This window comes from Cryptococcus depauperatus, chromosome 5 (genome assembly GCF_001720195.1).
Source record: "Cryptococcus depauperatus CBS 7841 chromosome 5, complete sequence".
NCBI classification, from domain to species: Eukaryota; Fungi; Basidiomycota; class Tremellomycetes; order Tremellales; family Cryptococcaceae; genus Cryptococcus; species Cryptococcus depauperatus.
The window spans coordinates 1,245,293-1,265,634 of record NC_089472.1 but is presented as its reverse complement, the minus strand read 5'-3'; the positions used below and the strand labels follow the sequence as shown (position 1 = coordinate 1,265,634).

Genomic DNA, 20,342 nt, shown 5'->3' with positions numbered 1-20,342 from the left:
TCTTACCTTGTACTGTCCATTCTATACAATTTCTATATCATTCCGTGTATCAAATATGAATTACCCATTATAAACTCTAATTACTCCCCATCTATGTGTAATGTAATAATTGATAGAAATTGTAATCATCGTCGCGTGTTCCATAGTTTACATATTTTGATTCTACTCTTCTGCCATCTACAATTCAATTTCATGTATTCAACAAGAAAATTTCCAACTTTTGCAAGCCCCTCCAACGTATAAAAAGCCAATCTTGCAGCACTACAAATTACAAATAAAAAATACAAGGCTCTTCCAAAAAAATTCCTTTTGTAGGTGATGGACAGAAAACCAACGCATTTCAAGAGTCAATGAAGGGAGGCCAACGATAACCCGTGCCAGAACTGAATGTATGGTCAAGGGCATGAGAAAAGTACTTGCTGGATCACGAATACGATTGCTACATTAACAATTGCTCGGTGGCTCTATCGATACAAAGCTTTAATCGCTTGGAAGAATGCTCTTAGCCTTGCTGCCCTGCTTTGCGTCGGTCGTAGTGGCTAAGCATTATGTGAACAATACTGATTATGCCTCGGGAGCGCTTGATCCAGCGCCTTACAGACGCTCAAGACTGTAAAGTGAACAGCGTAGGTCTATCGATTATAGTTGAAGACTAAGAGGTCAAAGGGCACAATGGAATATCAATGTTTATCCTTCAAGCAATCCTCCAGAAGGCTATATCTTCATGGCGCCTCGAAGGGAAGATGTTGAAAATTTAACAACAATTATCTATACTAATGACGGGGAGGTTGTATGGCATGGAGCAGAATTTGGCATTAACGAGACGATGGCTGTGAATGTGGGCACTTATCAGAATCAACTGGTGGTTGTGACTTTGTAGCAGTCAATTTAACGACAATAGTTATGGGAATGGGAATGCGTCAATCCTGGATCAGCGTTACCAAATCAGTGCCAACATGTGAGGGTGTTTGCTGAAAGACTGGCCAAGTTGTGTTAATTTTTGGAAAGATCATCATCGTTTGCTAGCTCTGGAATTGATTTCCGTGAAGTTTTACTGATTACAAACAAGACTGTCTTGGTGACTATTTACGTCAATGAACAGTGCGATCTGTCGTCAATGGGTGTGACGACTACGGATGGCTCGAACGGTTAGATCTTGGATGACGCTTTTGAAGAAATTGACGTTGTTATTGATAAGTAATTTGTGTCGACTAGAGATGTGACTGATGGTGTATAGGGGAAACGATCTTTACATGGAAGTCTATTGACCATATCAACCCAATTGGCTGCTACAACGAACCTGGGTCAACAGATATCTCTGAATCTAATCCTTGGGTATATTTTATAGGTTGCCTGCCTCTTGGTATCGCCTCGCACACTGCTGACATGAATTAGCACATAAACTTTATTGAGAAAAACTTTGAAGGCAATTATCTCATCTCTTCTCGTTACTGCCATGTCCTGTACCTAATATCTGCAAGTACGGGTGAGATTCTCTGGACCATTGGCAGCAAAAACTCGAGCTTTGCCATGGGCGATGGTGCGTCCTTTTATTGGCAACACGACGCTAGGTGGAAAAACAATTATACCTAAGTTAGTATATTCGACAATGCTGCCACCGCTTGGCAGAGTGATGGAAAAATGGCAAGAGGATTGTTATCAAATGTTGACATGGGTAGTATGACTGTGCCCTAGCACAGACTTACTCGCCATGGAATCAGACTGTGTCCAAGAGTCAAGGTAGTATACAACAGCAATCCAACAGTAATTATCTTGTTGGGTGGGTCTTGCGACTTCCTCTTTTTCAATGGATGACTGACAACCTTTCCGGATGGGGTCAGATGCCATTCTTCTCCGAGTATGCCTCTGACGACACACTGATCTCTTCTGTCCAATTTGGTGCGGGCAATGTCCAAGGATATCGTATTCTTCGGCAACGGTGGACGGCTTATCCTACGACCAAGCTCATCATCTTCGTTATACACAATTCTAACAACGATCAATATGAGGTATACACCTCCTGGAATAGAGCTACAGAGATTGATCAATGGGCACTTTACGGAGTAATATCTCTCTCGGGTTCAGCATCTATTGACAAGTTAAATTCCGTTGACAAGACGGAACTCAAAACCTCATTCGCTGTGAGTCATGATGAGGTGGCTTCTTACCCTTGGGTATAAACCAAAGCTATCGCTTCAGATGGAACTGTAATGGGTTCATCCAACTTGATAGCTCTGAGCAACAAAGCCTCTATACCAGCATTGAGCTTGGCAGCTGCTGGGGTTATCGGAGGAGCGTTTTTGCCCAAAGATACTCAATGGCTTGGTGACAGTACAGGCGTGGTGTTTGTCATGATGTTGGGAGTTATCTGGCTGGTATAATGTATGAAAAGACATCCATCCTACATCATGTATAATTAAGCAACAAACTATTGGTATCTTTGCATTGTATCATTCTCAATCTGCTAGCAAACTATAGTATATTACATCTGCATGCAATCTAGGACTTGTGCTATTATCTCAATCTGGTTAAAGGAATCACAACTACGATGTGAATATCAATGGCAAAAAAGTAGAAAAAGTAAAAAATAATTACAATTCAAATTATAAAGGTTACATTTCTCTTTCGTTATTTACAACTTTTGAATATGCCAGTATCATTACCTTCATCCAACAAGTCCGTCACTCCAGCAGATATTACCTCAAGCACCTCTAACACGTCTCGTAACCCAGTTCGACTATCTGTGGCCACCCGGGACGGCCCGTACACAAAACCTATACCTGATTCTTCATTACCTGCTTCAAGTTCATCACCTTGCAGCGATGATGAAGTTTTAAAACGAGCTGCTATCAAAAAGGCTCAACTGCAAAGAAGGGTAGAAAGGTGGATGGACAAGTTTATGGAACACACTGTCGATACGACGACTTTTAAGAAAGCTGTATGTTCATGAATACAACCTGCCAAGGTCTTCAAAACGAAAAACTGACTCTATAGACAGGTTGACCACTTAACTCCCTCCCAATATCAAGATATTGCGCATGAACGTCACTTGAACTCTCTTTGCTCTTATCCGATATGTCCCAATCCTCCTCAACGTCCATATAGCAGTTCAAGACGTTTTGCCATCTCGACGCGCAACCGTACCATCAAGCCTCAAGAAGGAAACAGAGACGAAGGATACTGTTCAAAGAAATGCCAGGTGCAGGGCACATGGGTGGAGAGTCGACTGAGTACTGTGGCAGTATGGTTAAGAGGAGTAGTACAAGAGGTAGAGCTGTTGGAAGATGTGGCAGCGGAGAGTGGCTCAAAGATGGACGAGCCTGTTAGACGAGCAGCTGGGACAGCCACGCCTGTGAAGTCCGCCACTACAAGACGCAAAGAGGCATTGTTGCCTGCTTCCTCAACGTTCCAAAAGTCGATCGTTGCCAACCCAAAACAGCCTCTCTATGAAGCACCATCAGCACAGGCTGGAACAAACGAAGTGGCAGCATTAATTGATGCTCTCACCGTTTATGAACGTCCCATCGTCCATCCTCATGCACTTGGTGAGCCACCTCTGCTTAGCCATAGCTCGACGATTCAATCTCAGCCTCTCCCATTACCTCAAGCAACCCCTTCGCCCTCTTACAATCCGGTTCGAGACGCACGTCGAAATCCATCTTCAATCCTGTCAACCCCATCCAATCTATCCCGTACTTTGCTCGCAGCCACCCATTCTATCCCACCTTCCATTTCATCACAGCAAATAGGTGGTCCTGAGGAAGAGATGGAGAGCGAAGAGAGCGAGGAGAGTGAGTGGGAAAAGGAAATGAGTTTTGGACCAGAGACAGAGGAAGAGAAGGGATGGTTTGATGAGGCTTTGCTTGCCCGAAAAATATTACAAGAGGGTGAATAATGACAATCCAAACTCAGTTGTTTACGCATTAGTTCAACCTGAACCAAAGTAAATAATAATAATATTCAATAGCATTAGACATTTAAGCACAAGTATATCATTTTTATGCATTTTGACATTTTCGGGACTTTCAACAAGTACTGGGTACGAGTAAGAGCTATTTAATTCGATACAGACACTTAGAAATGGCTAACCCATAATGTAAAGAACAATCGTTAAATGTAGAAATGGCGTGAAAACCAACCATCAGGAATGGTGGTAATAGTGGATTTGTTAAACGTCAAGATGTAGAGTGTGTTCCAATTCCCAGATATATCACAATAAAAAAAACAAGCACCAAATTCCCCTCTACATTTCTCCAATCTTTTCAGCCTGGGTCATGTTGACTAATTGCGCCGAATGCCAACCTTGGCCTAAAAGTCCTGGCCTGATATCTGGAACAGTCGGAACAATCCTCAACTTTTCACTTGGAGGAACACTCAACGTCCACCGATCGGCAATCTGTGCTTGAGGTTGGCCAAAGGGAGCTTTGGGATTGGGTCCCTGGGAATTGAGCTGAGTTTGGTCAAGACGGAAATCATCATCGGCCAAGGACTGAACGTCGACAGAGGAAGCGGAAGCAGATGACACGGGAGAGCTGGTGACGGACGAAGAGACAGACTCGGCCGGGCGTCTCTTGAGGTGCTCGACTTCCATACCACCATCAAGGATACCTACACGCATCATGGCGAGCAAGTTGTGAGCAGCATTGGAATGGTCATAGACGCCACCGAAAAAGGCAGTTGTAGCGTCCGTGCCGATAGCTCGCTTGATGAGATGAGCGCCACCAGGATGGTCCTCAATAAAGGAAGAACAGTCGTGAATGAAACCGTGGATAACAACAAGCGATCGCTCCTTCGCCTCGGCTTTGAAGTCGTCCCAAGAAATGACCGGCAGGTCGTTAGATGACTTGGGCCATTCCAACTTGTCGGCTTCCTCCCTCAAAAGCTGCAACTTCATAGTATACTGACCCTTCTTGACTTCATTGTCTGGGAAACGTTTCAAGTGAGAAGCCATCCCAAGCTTGTGCATGGTCCAGATAAACCACTTGGTGGGGTCGTACTGGAACCATTTGATGGCGTTTCGAAAGTCTTGGGGAAACTGATGGTGAAAGTTGTGGTAACCCTCGCCAATCGTACAGAGAGCGGTGATAAAGTGGTCTCGAGGGGTGTGCTTGTTGTCAAAAGGCTGTTCGCCAAGCCAATGGGCAAGAGAGTTGACACAAAAAGTAGACTAGAAACACATCAGTTTGAGCTATAGATGAAACAAAGGACACTTACATGATGAACAAAGCACAATCTAGCAGCGCCAGCAAAGAAAAAGCCACCCTTCCAGTCCCCCCAACCCAAGCCGGCAACAACTGTGGGGATTAAAAAGCCCATGATGAAAATCAATGAGACATAATTCTTGTGCTGCCATTTGACAACCTTGTTTCTAGACAAGTCGCTAATATCGGCAACGCCAATCTTTCCTCGCGGCTTCACCAGCATCCATCCAACATGGGACCAGAAAAAGCCCTCGTGTGCAGAGTAAGGGTCGAGCTTGGTATCGGTGTATCGGTGATGAGCTCGATGACCTCTAGACCACCATTTGATAGAACCTTCCACCGCGCCAGCGCCAGCAAGAGCAAGAAAGAATTGAAGAGGTATAGAGGCATTGTAGGCTCGATGGGCCCAGAGACGGTGGTATCCTGCAGTGATACCAAGACCAGTGAAAAAGTAGTAAATCACGCTACATGTAGTCAGCATACGACCAGCACAAAGAAAAGCCCACTCACCTCCAGACTGCAGTTTTAGTATTCCATGCAGTGGTGTACATGCCATAGATGGCAATAGAAGGAGTGACAGTAAGGACAAGAAAAGAGATCCACTGAATGTTCCAGATCAAATTCTTCCAAGTGACAGGTGGAAGATATTTTTGATGAGCAATGGTGTAGCTGACATAGTTGTCAGGAATATTCCTATCAGAGGGAAGTGTTGTCGGGTCCACCGGCTCCATTTTGTCAAGACCGTCTCGTTTTTCCTGGTCGGGGGTAAGTGGTGGTGAGAGGTCAAGCGGTTGGGGACGTCGATAAACGAGCTCCCTCTCATTCTTTTGTTGCGGAGGCGTCATAGGAAGTACGACTGATGACATTTTGCAAACGACCGACGAGTGGCAAAAGCAAAGAACCACTCAATCTTTGCACATTATATATACTCTTTTTCTCTTGCTACCCACTGCAAGTCCATGTCGAATTTTTGGGGAGATATTCCGTGCCTGATCGGCATTTACCGGATCCTATATTTATCCGTCTACTCCACCTCTGGAAACGTTTCGGACTGGGCATGGGTGGCGCGTGGTTAGGCGCACGCAATCAGCAGAGATTTTTGGCATGCATACGACTTGATAGGCGCACAACAAGCTCAAAGCGGAGATCGCCGCTCTCACCTACAATATAATCCACGCTACATCCAGTTTACCTATAAAAGGAGCTCAAAGGATGGTTTCATCGGCTGAATTTGAATTTTTTTTCGGAGGATGGCTGTAGGTTTTTGCACGGTTATTGGATTAGAAAGTTACGTAAGCGGCCAAGAGATTTTGAGCTGGCAGAGAAAAGGATGTAATGCGTTGGAGTTTGGTAGTTTGTGGCGGTTACGTAACATATGTTAAGCTCAGCTTATACCATTGGTTTCTGCTGATTGTATTATACTGGTAAGGTTGTAATGGGAGGCGACGAGGTGGTATGATGGAAAATGATGACTACATGGATCAATGAAGCGTAATAATGACCTGAGACGTCTCAACAGGCTGCAGAGGTGATCTGCCAAGGCACAAATACATTATAGATATGGATAGATTCTCTAGATATCTCTATGCATACGGGATTTGGTCGGAACAGTAGAGATGGATGATGAATGAATGGCGAATCGGGCATTGGGTATGACCAAGTGTTGCAATTGTGAAACCCATAAATGAGATAGCCTTTTAAACTTTGCTGTTGAAACTCTTCAACCTTATCGCAGGATCCGATAAGATAACGAAAGACCTGGAATTTATTTGTTCCTCCTTTACCGGCAATACGACTTGTCCGAGTGAATTAGTTGCGTCTACATTTACAAAATGTTGTCTTTTTAAAATCATTCTCAACAGCCATGGCTGATCATCCTGTAACTCGATACATTCCTGCTGGCACTTGGGCCCTTGTAAGACTATCCATTGGTTCTGGGCCGAGCTGATACTATGGCAAAGGTTGAGCCGCTGTTTAGTCGTCGAGGAAGAGAAATTCTTACGACTCTTATTGACTTTGTAGAGGTAGGTATGATTGCTATAAAAACGTTAAGCTGACTGACCAATCGAACTTCTAGAACGATGCTATTCCATCTGAAAAATTGTACCACGCTCAACTGTCTACAGACCCTTCGACCCGATGGAGTACTGTTCCACCTGTTCTCGAAAAACTCAAGAATAAGGCAAAGGTGCTTGGACTGTGGAACGTGTGGCTGAGCGGGGATGACTTTCAAGGTATGGCGGGTGGAGAAGGAGGTAATGTTTCCAATTTGGAAGTAGGTAGTTTTGTCTCTGGGGTATTGGTCGAGTTTGAGGATGCGTCGACTAATTATTGTTGGGCTTTGCCTACTTGAGAGGACTACCCCAAAGTTGAAGCGAAACATGGAGATAACTGACTCGATGTGCAGTACGCCATCATGGCAGAGATCATGGGCCGCTCAATTCATCTTGCACCTCAAGCTACCAATTGTTCTGCTCCCGATACAGGCAATATGGAAGTGTTGGCTCGTTTTGGAACCTTTGAGCAGAAAGAAAAGTATCTAGTACCCTTACTCAAAGGGGAAATCCGAAGCAGTTTTGCTATGACGGAATATGGCAGTATGTTTCTCCCATTCTACTACCCGATTGATACATGTATACAGCGGCGTCTTCTGACGCTACCAATCTACACAACACTATTGCAACCCTCTCATCTCCATCAAAATACGCCTTGTCTGGCCACAAATGGTGGATATCTGGTGCAGGTGACCCCCGCACCAAAATCCACATTGTCGTTGCCATTACTGACCCCAAGAACCCTTCACCATACAAGCGTCACTCGCTCCTTTTGGTGAATCCTAAACAGCGAGGTGTGAGAGTGATACGACCAATGATGATCTTTGGTTACGACGATGCTCCCGAGGGACACTGCGAAGTCGTCTATGACAATGTCGAGATTGATGCTGTTGAGAGTGTCGTGGGTGGAAAAGAGGGTTTAGGGAGAGGGTTTGAAATGCTTCAGGCTCGACTTGGGTATGTCCTTGTCGAAAACCGCGCTTTTCAGCCAACAATTTGTAGCCCAGGAAGACTACACCACTGTATGCGATCCCTCGGTATCGCCTCTCGCGCACTAGACCTCCTACTTTTACGTGTATCCGATCCGAGCCGTAAAACTTTTGGCAAACTTTTGCGAGAACATGGCACAGTCCTGGCTGATATTGCTCATTCCCGAGCACAGCTTGATCAGTCAAGATTGTTGGTATTGGCCGCAGCTAGACGGATCGATATGGTAGGCGCCAAAGGTGCGTTGCAGGATATTGGGATAGCCAAGGTAAGCTCTGCCTTGTCACAAAAGTGTAGACTAGGCGATAGAGGCTCAAACGTGGAACAGTTTACAGTGCCCACAATGGCTCTTCAAATCGTAGACCGAGCAATGCAAGTTTATGGTGCACAAGGTCTTTCACAAGATTCTCCACTTGCTTCGTGGTACGCTCAATTGCGTACCCTTCGCTATGCCGACGCAGGTGTCTTTGCGATTGGTATAACCAACTTCACTAACTTATAATAGGGTCCGGACGAGGTTCATATCCAGCAAATTGGTAAACGGGAGTTACAAAGGGTAGAGGAACTGCAGCAGAGGGCGGAACAGGTGAAAAAAGAGGCTGAGAGATTGTTGAGGGATAACGGGAAAGAGCGAGCCAAACTTTAATGGATTAGATATCATGGCTGCCTATTTTTCTGTAATATACAATTAGTCAACTTTTGGTGTATCTCTATGGTTCTATACCTCACTCATTCGACTTTTCGCTTTTTTGTTCCCCATATATCTTCACCGAAATTGTACAGCGCTCTCAACAAGAAAATTGCGCTTAGTATTATCATGCAAACCACCACACTCTCACCTTCCTCCATCTCCAATCCCCATGGCCATCCTTGTACCGGCCCTATCAATGCGAGAAATAGGACGGGAATGACGATGGGTGCCCATGAATCGACATACTGCCACCCCTCCGGACGTAATTCCAGTGGTGTCGTAAAAGTTGGCGAAGGAGCAAAGAACGAGGTGGTAGAAAAGATCAGCGAGGCAAACGGTACAGCAAGTATGAAGGGAACGAGTATCAAGCTACTTGGTGTCGCTGGAAGTGCATGTGGAGAGGTGGGATGAAGCAAGGGAAGGATAGAGAACTTGGTGAGGAGAAGTGTACGACTGATAGCGTCCGGAATTGCTAACCCCAGCTCAAGGGCAAGGGATGGCCTGGAGGGAAGGAAAGCGCGGAGAGGGGTACGTGTTTGAATGACATCTGTCGACTTGAATCAGACTTGGTCATTGACTCAACGCGGAGACTCACGAGCAAGCCCAAAGAGAAGAGCATAGTTGGGGTTGACCAACCAAGAGGGTGTAGAGCCTGTACACAATGCTACCATTCCGGCACCGTCAACTTCTTCCTCGATCTGTTCAAGTGACTAACCGAGAAACGTTTCACCGCCAAAGACGACAACCATAATGCCAACAACTTCTTGCAAAACTCCTGCCCGTCGTTTTCCATTGCGATCCTTGCTCTTGTGCTTTTCCTTGACTCCAACTACCAATGATGGAGGGTCAAATACCCCTCTAGCCATCCAGTCGGCTATAAGAGATAAACGCATCGCGACGTAAACATCGATGAGTGGAAAGGGAAAGGAGGAGTGGACAGGCGTGAGTATGGGTTGTAGAGTCGTTTGAATGGCTTTTGTCGAAAAAGACATTATGTTTGACAACTTGTAATAAAAAATAGGTTGCAATATTTCCATTCAAAAGGCATGATAGAAAATGATGACGTGGAAGAAACAGGTGTTAATTTAGGGTATTCATTTAGGGTAGCCAATTCTAAACCTGTCCAATTGCACATTGTACATCAGAATTGACTACCCTCTTGAGAAAAGTCACGTGATCATCTGCGGGATCAAATCTCAGCTGTGAAGACACTGCATACATGGTGCTCATCTCAATCGTCTTGAATTTATACTTGCTGCGTTTCTTCATATCTCTAATTACAAACCAGCCAACTGCATAGTAATTTAACAGTATGCCCAGGTACAGTGACCGCCAACGTTTAATATGAAAAATCGAATATGGCATTGCCAAATACTTCCCATATCGGCATCTTAAAGTGGTCCGTCCTCTGAGTCAACTGTAGTGTCATTGTCCCACTCCTTCCAGACGTCGAGCCAAAATCGACGGCCCTGGGGGGTTCAACGAAGCAGTTGGTTGTGTCCTGGCTGGTATTTGGGCCGGTTCTGGCTGAGTAGAAGCATGAGGACCCATTGACATACCAGAAGCTTGAGGATAAGATGGGAGCGAAGGAGCGGCTGAAATCTCTGCAGCGCGGCGGTGTGGTGGCGGTCTAGGGTTACTGCTCGAGTTGGCTGGCTGAGCTGAGCTTGCTGATGCTTTCTGCATGTCTGTAGCTGATCTCTGAGAGAAGAAATATAAATGTACAACAAGGTGTTATAAACAAACAGGCGGGATCAGCTGTTCATCTGTACATCCCGAAAATTACCGGATCTGGTGAATCTTTACGTACAATATTTGCTTCCGCCTCTTGGGCAGCAGAATTGGTTACCCCAAATGAATACCCTAAATATATAACCGATTATGAATTGTTCTTTTACATTTATCATCCATCATGTCCAACTTTATTAAAGCAAGTCGAAAGGAAAGTTTCTGGCTCAAAACGCTCGATTTTGGCTGATAAACGGCGTAGATTGTAGCTATAGGCCGCAACTATGCGGATCACGCAAAGGAGCTGGGTAATGCCATTCCTAAGGGTAAGCCATCACCCTACTTTTGCAACCTTGAACTTATGACGACTCGACAGAACCATTTTTCTTTCTCAAACCTACGTCTTCTTTCCTCCTTCCTGGGTCAGGACCCATTGAGATCCCTCGAGGCGTTGTAGCTCATTATGAAGGTATGTGATGGATCTTGGCTTGGAAAGACTGATATGGGTAGTGGAGCTGGGTGTCGTGATTGGAAAAGACGGCAGGGACATTCCTCAGTCTTGCGCGCTTGACCATGTTGCGGGATACAGTAAGTGTTGTACCACTTGCGTGCTTTGCTAAAACGACCTATTCAGCGCTCGCGGTCGATTTGACAGCTCGAAACATACAGGATAAAGTCAGAGCCCAAGGTCTGCCGTGGTCAGCCGCGAAGGGATTTGATACGTTTAACCCTGTTGGGTGGGTATCTTCTTATCGTTGCCATTTGGCTGACAAGGCGTAGGCCGTTCATTCCAAAACACTTGATACTCGACCCACTCTGCGTGGGTCTGCACTTGTCTATCAACGACATCGTCAAGCAGTCTGGCGTAACATCTGATATGATCTTTGATATCCCCCACCTTATTTCTTTTGTGTCATCCATCATGAAACTCGAAGAGGGCGATTTGTTGTTGACGGGTACTCCGAAGGGTGTGGGAGAGGTAAAGGCGGGAGAAAAGATGGCGGTAAAACTGACATATCCGGGACTGGATGGCAAGGTGTTGAGTGAGTATGAAATGGATGTTGTGGACAGAGTCGGAGGTTACGAATTTCAACCCTAGATGCATTGTGGTTGAAGACCAAGAGGCAAGACTAGTTCATAGAGTCCTGATTATGAAAACAAGAATGTACAAGAGTATAAACAAATAGGCACAAGATCAATGTCCAGTCACCACCTGTTTGATTATGGTAGAGATAAAGTCGTACAACTCGTAACAAGAATACTTTGCGGGTTACAATACCCTCAAATCATCTGGCCAAACCGCCACTCCTCGGGCATGCCACCAGATATCTTGCAGTTGAGACTTCCAGCCAAGACACGCTTGACAGGCCATTTGGCACTAGGAGGTGTCCTGCTCTTGGAGAGATGGTGCAGGAACGAGTGGTCTCCTTTTAACCCACTGGCATCGTTTCCAGAGGGAGGTAACTGGGAATGGGGATGAGCCCTTGAGGGTTTCCGAGGGGCATATGGAACAGACGATCGCTTCGTCCTGCGCTCTGGGGTGTACGGATCGAAGGTAAAAGTAGGAGAACGAGGCGAACGCGTAGGGCGGACAGGTCCAGACTCAGAGTCGGAGCCCTCGTCAGAGGAGCAACAGGCAAAGACATCAAGATCATCGCGGTACGACGTAAAGATGTCGTCGAGGGCAGATACAATGTCAACGTCTGCTCGACGTCTATTCGTCTTGGTCGGTGTGGACGGTGAAGGGAACGAGGCTCGGACTCTTGACGTCCATTCACCGGGAGAGACGATAGGAAGGGCAGGCATGAGACGAGTGCCTGTGACAACGGCACTGAGTGGCGTTAGAATCTCGGAATCGGCAGTCGTGCTCGTAGCGCTAAGAGCACTGAGGACGGGAGTCGCGGACGCCGAAGGAGGAAGCGAGAAGCGAGTGGTGAGAGTAAGCGGTGGAGGAGCCCGTCGAGAACGGACGAGCGATTTTGCAAGTGGAGCAAACACAGGTTGTGGGTTGACACGGCTCATCTCGTAGTCGTCAGAGTTGGACCAGCTCAGAAATGGATCCTCGTTTTGGGTCAGGAGAGGAGTGATCACGCCGTTGCTGCTGTCGTTGCTCGACCACGACAGACGTCTCTCTAGACTGGCTTCGGGTGTCTGGATAAGAGTCAGATCTGCGTCTGTCATGGAGTCGTTGCCTCCCGCGACAAACGGATCTTCCACCTCTGGCATCTCGCAGAGCGTAAACAGGCCGTACTGCGATGGCTCCTTCATGGCAATGTGACGACCGAGGTTTTTGGGAGACGACATGGATGGTTTAGGTGCTCTTCTTGGTGGTGATGTGAATGTGCTTGACATTGCCTAAAAAGTCAGCGCCGATTTCAAGTTATGACTACCTCTCTTCCACTCACAATGACAATATTGATTCTCGACGCTTTTACTCGATGCTTGCCTTATGTTTCAACCAAAACTGGATGGAAATGTAAAAGAGAAAGAAGAGATGTAAAAGGAAAATGGTTGTGGCCCGACGCGCATGTTTTTTTTTTATGGCAGATGGCGACAGAAAAAAAAACAGAGTCAGCAGAAACAGAAACGATCTGTGCACCCAGGACGAAAAGGGCAATTTCCAGGGACCGGCATAGGAACACGCAGATAAACTCTCGCACGGATCTGTTTTTCGGAGGAACCAAATAAAGCGTCCAGTCGTGGTTCTCCGAATATGAATAGAGTCGTTGTCGTGAATGATAAGAAAAGTAACAGAATGGTTACAACAGTGAATAAACTATAGAGTATAGCTATCACAGCCATAGAGTGAGAAGGAGCAGCAGCAAAACAGAGCATCTCCTCCAGCAGGACTCTCACGTTGGAGGGTTTGTGTCAACCAGACGCCACCTCCGTACGCTTGTATACACCCTATTGGATGTGTTTCTCCCTCCTCTGCCTTTCTCCCTCTCCTCTCTCTCTTCTGCCTCCATCTCTCCTCTCCTACTCTTCCTAGTGAACGCATCGTAAAGGAGGGCACATCTGTAGAATGCAAGGGGATTGTTTGTGTACGGATGAATGTCCGTAAGCGGACGCGGTGTCCGCTTCACATAGGTGGTGTCATACAAGTATACCTTTTGGCTGTGTAGCTGTGCAAAAAGCTGTGGCTAGCGGTCAGGAGAAGACGAGAGGCGATACTGGGAAGAAACGGTGGAATGGAAAGATGAGAAAAGAAGAGAAAGAGAGCTGGAGATGAAAAGTTGGGAGCGACGCGTATGGCAACGCGTACGTGCTGGCAGGACCCGGTGTTTGTCCGGACACGTCTCGTTTGGCTCCGTTGTATACCTACGCCCCATCCTCCGATGCCTGTTAGTCGATCCGGCCGATTTTTGTTTATTTATTGCTTAATTACGGGCGAATATCGTAATTACGTTTTGTAGCTAGGAACGGCGACTACTCTTGTTGTGGGAGTCATTCTCGAGCGGTATGTAGCGATGTGCACGGACCGTCTTCAACGCGAATGATTTTTATTTCTTTTTTGGAGTTGGTGATATGAACGAATGCAAAGAAATAGAAAAAACAGTTTTTATACTTTTGTAGCAACGATGCAACGCCCAGTCCTTTCGTCCACACCACACCCTACACAGCAAGCCATAAAACATCTATTCGCTTTCAGAATCCTCCTCGTCTCCGTCTACCTGGACGATACCGCCTCCCTTCTTGACCTCTGCCAGCTCTCGTCCATGCTTCCTGAGCCTATCACCAAAGGCCTTCCTTGCCCCAGGGTTGGAGGCTGCATCCCACACCTGCAAACTCGCTTTGGAGCCAGCAGCGGCCAGCGTCAACGGTGTCTCTGCATCAGGGGACCAACGGGCGGTAAAAACCTTGCCAAGGCCTAGATCGCGGCTGGTAGCGAGGGTGATCTGTCGCTTCATACCCACCACGCCCTCCGTCTCTTCATCCTGGACATTCCAAATTTTGACAGTCTTGTCCATTCCAGCTGTGAGGATGCACCCTCGGATGTGAGGGTTAATGTCGAGGGCGGACGCTGGGCCGTCGTGTGCCGAAAGAGTGTATTTTGGTTGCGCAGTGGTGAGGAATCCGGATGAGGTGGTCGATGGTAGCGGAGGTTTGGAAGATGACAATGTTCGAGAGTCAAAAGAGAGGATTAAGCCGTTCTCAAGCGATACCTGCATAGTCAGCAATAGGCGACACACTCAACTCACAAAGAAAGAATATGGATCCCACGGATCCCATCGGATACACTCCACATCGCTCCCGACTTGCACGCCAATCGCCTCATCTACCGCTCTGCCATCCCACACTTTGACAGTCCTGTCATACCCTGCTGACAGGCACACCTTGTCCAAGTCGCCAGTCGTGCTCTTGTTCCACTCGACAGACTGCACCTTTTCTCCACCGTGAATGTTGTCCCAACTTCTTGTTGCTGGCATTGGTGACTCACGCGAGAGATCCCACAGCCTGATGGTGCCGTCGGCAGACCCAGATAACAGCAAGTTACGGTGGTTGGGTGTCCAAGAGAGCGAGAGAACAGGCTGGACGTGGTGCTCGGCATTGGCAGTAGGCTGCACCATCTGCTTCTTCTTCTTTTTACCCGTGCCAAGCGGCTTAGCTTCCGGTTTCTCAAGCGATGGCGAGGGACCGAGGATCGCACAGGGGTAGAGACCGTCGACAAGATCAGCATCCCATATTTCTATACTCGGATCAAATGAGCCAACAGCGACAAAGTTGCCAGTCTTTTCGGATGCAGCGCCATTCGCGTCAGGACCAGGCGAGAAATCCATCCATTCGACACATAATGGAAACGCAGGGAGCAAAAGATCATGGTGTGCGTAGAGATTCTCATCTGCATCAGCGTACACGTGGAAATCAAGAGAAGAGAGATCAGAAGTCGTCCGGGCGGAGATGATGATAGAGTCTGTAGAGAGCAGCGAGAGCTCTTCCTGCTCGATTTCACCGTCGTCTTCTTGAAGAGTAATATATGGATCTTGTTCATTGTCACGGTAAAAAGTTAACCCTTTGACATTGGCAAACGCTCCCATAGCTACTCTTGTCAGCCAACGCATACGAAAAGACAGGCAACACACCAACGCCTTTGGATTCTTCCTCATCATACTCGTCCATTTTGAACGCAGAAAGGTCTGTCGGGTCAACCTGTTTATCTTCTTGCATTTGTTCATCCTCCTCTTCATCCCCATCCTCTCCTTCCACCTCATCTTCCCAATCCTCCTCGTCATCCTTATCCCCGTCGCCTCTTTCCAAGCCTGCCATCTCATCCTTGAGTTTTTCTAGTACATCAGGCCCACCCAGTTTGCCCACTCGTTCAATCTCTGCATCGTCCAACTGATACCTTTTTGGCCGCTGAGAGGCACGACCTCTGGGCACCCAGACGAGCGAAGAGATTAAAGTCCCTGACATCCCTTTTCTTTGATGTGGATGAAAAATAAAAGAATACTTGTAAAGAGGTTTTTTTTCTGAAATTCTGGCAACTAGGCACATCCAGTGGTGGAGGTGAATTTTATTCAATCCCCCTGGAAAGCAGGCGGCGGTCGCCGCCTGCTCTTCTTGTAGATAGTTTTGATTCATTAGCATCTTTAAAGGTAACTTCAACATGGCAATGATATCAGATATAGAGTAAGTTATAATCTGCCAGAACGGACTAACGGCCTTCAGTTATATTCTCCAAGCAGTCCGCCTGTCTTCTCTTCGCATCACTGACGATCCATTGACACCCCGCATCATCTCGTTGGACCCAGGTTTTAGTCTGAATCCATACATCACTGCCGCAGGTTTGGCTGATATAGACCGATGGCCCGAAATCAGGCGTGCTCTCGACTCGCCACCGCTGGAAGAGAGCTATCTCGTCATAGGTCAGGAAGGGGATAGAAAAGGTGGATTAAGCTATACGCAGACCATCATGGGTCCAGGCAGGACAGGAGGTGCAGGAATGAGAGTATCAGGGAGGTATGTCGCGCGTGGAGAGTCTCGGCAGAATCAAATCATACGGTCAAATTCAACCACGCCTGTCGCCTCAGTCCCATCATCTCCTAGATCGACTGCAAAGGCCAAAGAGTCTGCCGCGCTCGCAGAGGAGGCTAAGTTGCATACCGAAACTGACGTAAATTACTCGTCAGCACAAAAGCCAAGGCCGAGAGCGGATTCTGCGCCTATGCCCGGCCCATCTAATGCATCGCTTCAAAACGTATCATCGAGCATGTTGAGCACAGGAAGAGGTGTGGGTGTTGAGGCCGCCGGAAGATTGTTGCACAAGACGTTATCATCAAGTCAAATGTCCATCGGTTCCGGCTCAGGCAGATTAGGATTAGGTGTAGCTGCGTTGGAAACTCCTGAAGAGCGCGACTCTTCTGTGGGAATGACTGTCACCGTTGGGACGCAAACAATGCAAGCTCGAATGGTAGGTGGTCTAGAAGATCAGGGAAGTGATGTGGATGAGGAAGAGGCGGCAGAAGCAGAAGTCAAAGAAGAAAATCACGAAGCTACGGCTGTTTCAGATTCAAGACGAGTATCAATAGAAACGAATGGTACGATGGAAAAACTTGATTTCAGGCCGATTCCCGTCTCCATGCCAGCCGAAAATTCGGTACAAACTTCAGCGTTGACGACAGCTCTGAATAAGTACATCCCGCATCTAGTCTCTACGGCGCCTAATGATTTAAATGCAGGACCTGTCTCACCTGTGGCTATAACACCCATCAACCCATTCTATTCGCTTTATTCATCAACAGCTGCCCCTCCCGGTGCGTCGTTCGTCTCGCTGGAGTTATACTTCCCTCACTCAGAGAATCCCACACAACCCATTGTGGGAAAAGTTCGCAAAGATGCTACGGTGGAAGAAGTTTTGGGCTATGGGCTTTGGAGGTATTGGGATGAAAGGAGAGAACCCAAACTCGAAGACGAGGGGAATGAGATCAAGTGGAGTACAGTGGGCTGGGGGTTGAGGATTGTGGAGGATGATGGAGAGGTAGATGAGGACTTTCCCGCCTTGGATAGGGAAAGCAAAATATCAAAGTTCATTTATGAGTCTTATGCCATTGTCAAAGCGACAGAAGATCAAATTCGACAAAACGCTGTAAAGGCTCCTTCCATCATACGGCGGCCTTCTCGTGTACTCGCTCTACCACTAAACACTCGACCATCTATTGCTGCTGGAGTGTCAAGACCTGGCCTGGTACCACCCCAGCAAGCCACTGCAGCTTCATCGTTGGCTTCCTCTGAATTCTCACCCTCATCGACTGCTGCGCCGTCCACTTTAGCCCAAGTTCGATCAGGAGCCTCCACTGCGATGAAAGGTAGTAGTGGGTTGAGCTCAACGGGAAGCGATATAGCGAGACTTAAAGTGAGAGTCACCGTCAGTGCTGATGTACACTTCACAACGACCATCAATGTGTACGTTCTCGCCGTATTGATAGTTGTCCATTCTGACCAACCTTAGGCCGTCGGATATGTACATTGCAGACCTGACCGAGGTCTTGTGCAAGAAAAAACGTCTTCAGATGCCTGCAACAGATTGGGTACTTTGCCTTGCAGACCTCACACTTGCGCTCCCTCTGGATAGGACCGTAGCAAGTTTGGAAGGGAGGACAGAGCTGGCTCTGGTAAAGCGAACGTGGGCAGTGGAACATGGTCTTCGAATCGATGATCGGCGTGGTGGCGATCCAAGTGGTAAGTGCATGGAATTGAAAATGGTCGAAATCACAATAGTTGATATGCACCACAGCATCAATATTTAAAAGACAATCCGAACCTGCACCATTTCAAAGGTTTGGGCATGGCATTACAGACTTTTCTCAGACTTATAAGGTCGGTTGCTCTTTTGAATGCTGCTGCCAAGGCTCATGATGGATCCAGAAATTTACGGTACAACGTAAAATTGCTATTGGTCGGCATGAGCGTGTCCTTGCCATCGATGGAGATTACATTCACGTATGCTATTCATATTCTATGTTTTATGTTTTATGCTCACATATGTTCACTCCAGATTATGCCATCCGAATCACGTGCCTTCTTTGACTCAATGAAAACTACTTCATTCCACATTTCACTTGTTGCACAATGTAAACTCACGGGTCGCGCTGGTGGATTCAAGATAAATGTATGGAGAGATGGGGCACAAAAGAGATATGAGTTTGAAGCAGAAAATCAGAAACAGGCAGTTGAGATTGTTTCTACCATTCGACAACTGTAGGTATTAACTTGTATTCTAAATTGCGTAAAGTTTTTTTGCTGATGATGGCGGTTAGTATGAAGGCGTATGCAGCAGAAAGAACATTCATGTTGCCTGCGCCCAGAATTAAGTCGAAAAGATAAAGTTTGTATGAGAAGACATTTATGAAACAATGAATGTAGCATTAGATTGTTTGTATGATATTTCTTGTCTGAATATATGAATCAAACATAGTTCATCAAGGACTGAATAGACCAGACTATGAGGAAAAAGGTGATATGAGTATCATAAACAAAAACTAAATAGTTCAAGCCTTTCACAAGATCAGTCACCATATCTGATCTTACCCACAGCGGGACTTACCGACATCTTCATGTCAATCTTTCCGTGAGGTCTGTAGCCCTCCACAATAAAATCCTCTACCTTGAAACCATCAATATCACCAATCTCATCCCTGCTTCGGGCCCATTTGAGCTTTGGAAAGGCTCTAGGCTCTCTCTCCAACTGTGTCTTGAGCGGTTCTACGTGGTCTCTATAGACATGCGCGTCTCCCATTTGCAGGATTAATTCGTGAGGTTCAGTATTTGTAATGAAGGCAATCATGTGAGTAAGTAAGGCGTAAGAAGCAATGTTGAAAGGGACTCCAAGACCAAGGTCACATGAACGTTGGTACATCAAACAAGAAAGCTTGCGCTTTGCATCTGGATCCTCAACGGGAGAAAGAGTGACAAAAAACTGGCAAAACATGTGACATGGTGGGAGAGCCATAAGAGGAAGGTCTAAAAAAAGTCAGCCAACCAACGCCTAAAAAGCGACAAGACTTGCCTTTGGGATTCCAAGCAGACAAAATAATTCGCCTATCTGTAGGGTTGTTTTTGATCTTGTCAATCACATCTTGCAGCTGATCCACACCCTTGCCCGAGTAATCTCCATCCGCATCAGTATACTCTGCTCCAAAATGTCTCCACTGGAACCCATAAACAGGCCCCAGATCACCTTCTCTCCTGTGACCCAATCCAACTTTATCCAAAAAATCTTTGCTTCCGTTCCCATCCCATATATGTATATCCTGGTCTTGCAGCACTTTAGCATCAGTGCACCCCGAGATGAACCAGAGTAATTCAGCAACCACGCCTCGTAAAAAGACACGTTTGGTAGTGAGTAATGGAAGGGCATCATTGCTAAGCGAAAAACGCAGAGCGGGAGGAGCAAATAGAGCGAGAGTGCCGGTACCCGTACGGTCTGGGCGAACTTCGCCGGTAGAAATAATGCGTGAGATCAAGTCGAGGTATTGATATTCCTCTATAACTGTGTCAGAGACAAGTTGACCATGATAGAGCTGGACTAGCCGTGATCTGTCTTGGGCCTCTCCTGTTCACCGACGGGGTTACTTGAGATAGTCATTTTTAAAAGTATTTGACGCCAACACAGATGGAAAGGTGAAAAAAATAAAATAAAGATGAAAGATGAAAAAAGGTAATAATTAAAACGCGTACTTA

At 46.6% G+C, this 20,342-nt stretch overlaps 11 protein-coding genes across 11 annotated transcripts; 5 read left to right on the top strand and 6 right to left on the bottom strand.

The window, feature by feature from the left end:
* Window positions 1-724: 724 nt before the first annotated feature.
* On the top strand, window positions 725-1,881 carry L203_104619 (uncharacterized protein; the record flags this gene model as incomplete). Its single annotated transcript, XM_066213999.1, has 9 exons — window positions 725-838; window positions 902-958; window positions 1,009-1,017; window positions 1,070-1,148; window positions 1,238-1,335; window positions 1,396-1,540; window positions 1,599-1,630; window positions 1,680-1,780; window positions 1,842-1,881. The coding sequence occupies 9 exons, from the start codon at window positions 725-727 to the stop codon at window positions 1,879-1,881; spliced, it is 675 nt and encodes a 224-aa protein (XP_066070096.1).
* Window positions 1,882-2,647: 766 nt separating this feature from the next.
* Window positions 2,648-3,895, top strand: L203_104618 (uncharacterized protein; the record flags this gene model as incomplete). The annotated part of the gene is made up of 2 exons (XM_066213998.1): window positions 2,648-2,938; window positions 2,999-3,895. 2 exons carry the CDS (start codon window positions 2,648-2,650, stop codon window positions 3,893-3,895), a joined length of 1,188 nt encoding a protein of 395 aa, XP_066070095.1.
* Window positions 3,896-4,243: 348 nt separating this feature from the next.
* On the bottom strand, window positions 4,244-6,067 carry L203_104617 (uncharacterized protein; the record flags this gene model as incomplete). The annotated part of the gene is made up of 3 exons (XM_066213997.1): window positions 4,244-5,167; window positions 5,215-5,665; window positions 5,712-6,067. 3 exons carry the CDS (start codon window positions 6,065-6,067, stop codon window positions 4,244-4,246), a joined length of 1,731 nt encoding a protein of 576 aa, XP_066070094.1.
* Window positions 6,068-7,065: 998 nt separating this feature from the next.
* L203_104616 (uncharacterized protein) lies at window positions 7,066-8,888 on the top strand (the record flags this gene model as incomplete). The annotated part of the gene is made up of 8 exons (XM_066213996.1): window positions 7,066-7,116; window positions 7,163-7,225; window positions 7,279-7,476; window positions 7,609-7,798; window positions 7,843-8,212; window positions 8,258-8,510; window positions 8,571-8,699; window positions 8,748-8,888. The coding sequence occupies 8 exons, from the start codon at window positions 7,066-7,068 to the stop codon at window positions 8,886-8,888; spliced, it is 1,395 nt and encodes a 464-aa protein (XP_066070093.1).
* Window positions 8,889-8,892: 4 nt separating this feature from the next.
* Window positions 8,893-9,925, bottom strand: L203_104615 (uncharacterized protein; the record flags this gene model as incomplete). Its single annotated transcript, XM_066213995.1, has 5 exons — window positions 8,893-8,917; window positions 8,972-9,006; window positions 9,068-9,480; window positions 9,529-9,597; window positions 9,649-9,925. 5 exons carry the CDS (start codon window positions 9,923-9,925, stop codon window positions 8,893-8,895), a joined length of 819 nt encoding a protein of 272 aa, XP_066070092.1.
* Window positions 9,926-10,358: 433 nt separating this feature from the next.
* L203_104614 (uncharacterized protein) lies at window positions 10,359-10,619 on the bottom strand (the record flags this gene model as incomplete). Its single annotated transcript, XM_066213994.1, has 1 exon — window positions 10,359-10,619. One exon carries the CDS (start codon window positions 10,617-10,619, stop codon window positions 10,359-10,361), a length of 261 nt encoding a protein of 86 aa, XP_066070091.1.
* Window positions 10,620-10,845: 226 nt separating this feature from the next.
* On the top strand, window positions 10,846-11,760 carry L203_104613 (uncharacterized protein; the record flags this gene model as incomplete). The annotated part of the gene is made up of 6 exons (XM_066213993.1): window positions 10,846-10,879; window positions 10,931-10,987; window positions 11,038-11,130; window positions 11,172-11,249; window positions 11,296-11,398; window positions 11,442-11,760. The coding sequence occupies 6 exons, from the start codon at window positions 10,846-10,848 to the stop codon at window positions 11,758-11,760; spliced, it is 684 nt and encodes a 227-aa protein (XP_066070090.1).
* A 182-nt stretch (window positions 11,761-11,942) lies between these two features.
* On the bottom strand, window positions 11,943-13,662 carry L203_104612 (uncharacterized protein; the record flags this gene model as incomplete). The annotated part of the gene is made up of 3 exons (XM_066213992.1): window positions 11,943-13,016; window positions 13,067-13,089; window positions 13,518-13,662. 3 exons carry the CDS (start codon window positions 13,660-13,662, stop codon window positions 11,943-11,945), a joined length of 1,242 nt encoding a protein of 413 aa, XP_066070089.1.
* Window positions 13,663-14,299: 637 nt separating this feature from the next.
* On the bottom strand, window positions 14,300-16,076 carry L203_104611 (uncharacterized protein; the record flags this gene model as incomplete). The annotated part of the gene is made up of 4 exons (XM_066213991.1): window positions 14,300-14,827; window positions 14,982-15,046; window positions 15,103-15,702; window positions 15,746-16,076. The coding sequence occupies 4 exons, from the start codon at window positions 16,074-16,076 to the stop codon at window positions 14,300-14,302; spliced, it is 1,524 nt and encodes a 507-aa protein (XP_066070088.1).
* A 193-nt stretch (window positions 16,077-16,269) lies between these two features.
* L203_104610 (uncharacterized protein) lies at window positions 16,270-18,986 on the top strand (the record flags this gene model as incomplete). Its single annotated transcript, XM_066213990.1, has 9 exons — window positions 16,270-16,292; window positions 16,422-17,294; window positions 17,342-17,355; window positions 17,405-18,065; window positions 18,112-18,341; window positions 18,397-18,479; window positions 18,528-18,602; window positions 18,658-18,860; window positions 18,920-18,986. 9 exons carry the CDS (start codon window positions 16,270-16,272, stop codon window positions 18,984-18,986), a joined length of 2,229 nt encoding a protein of 742 aa, XP_066070087.1.
* A 164-nt stretch (window positions 18,987-19,150) lies between these two features.
* L203_104609 (thymidylate synthase) lies at window positions 19,151-20,247 on the bottom strand (the record flags this gene model as incomplete). Its single annotated transcript, XM_066213989.1, has 4 exons — window positions 19,151-19,156; window positions 19,207-19,622; window positions 19,669-20,145; window positions 20,193-20,247. 4 exons carry the CDS (start codon window positions 20,245-20,247, stop codon window positions 19,151-19,153), a joined length of 954 nt encoding a protein of 317 aa, XP_066070086.1.
* Window positions 20,248-20,342: the final 95 nt, after the last annotated feature.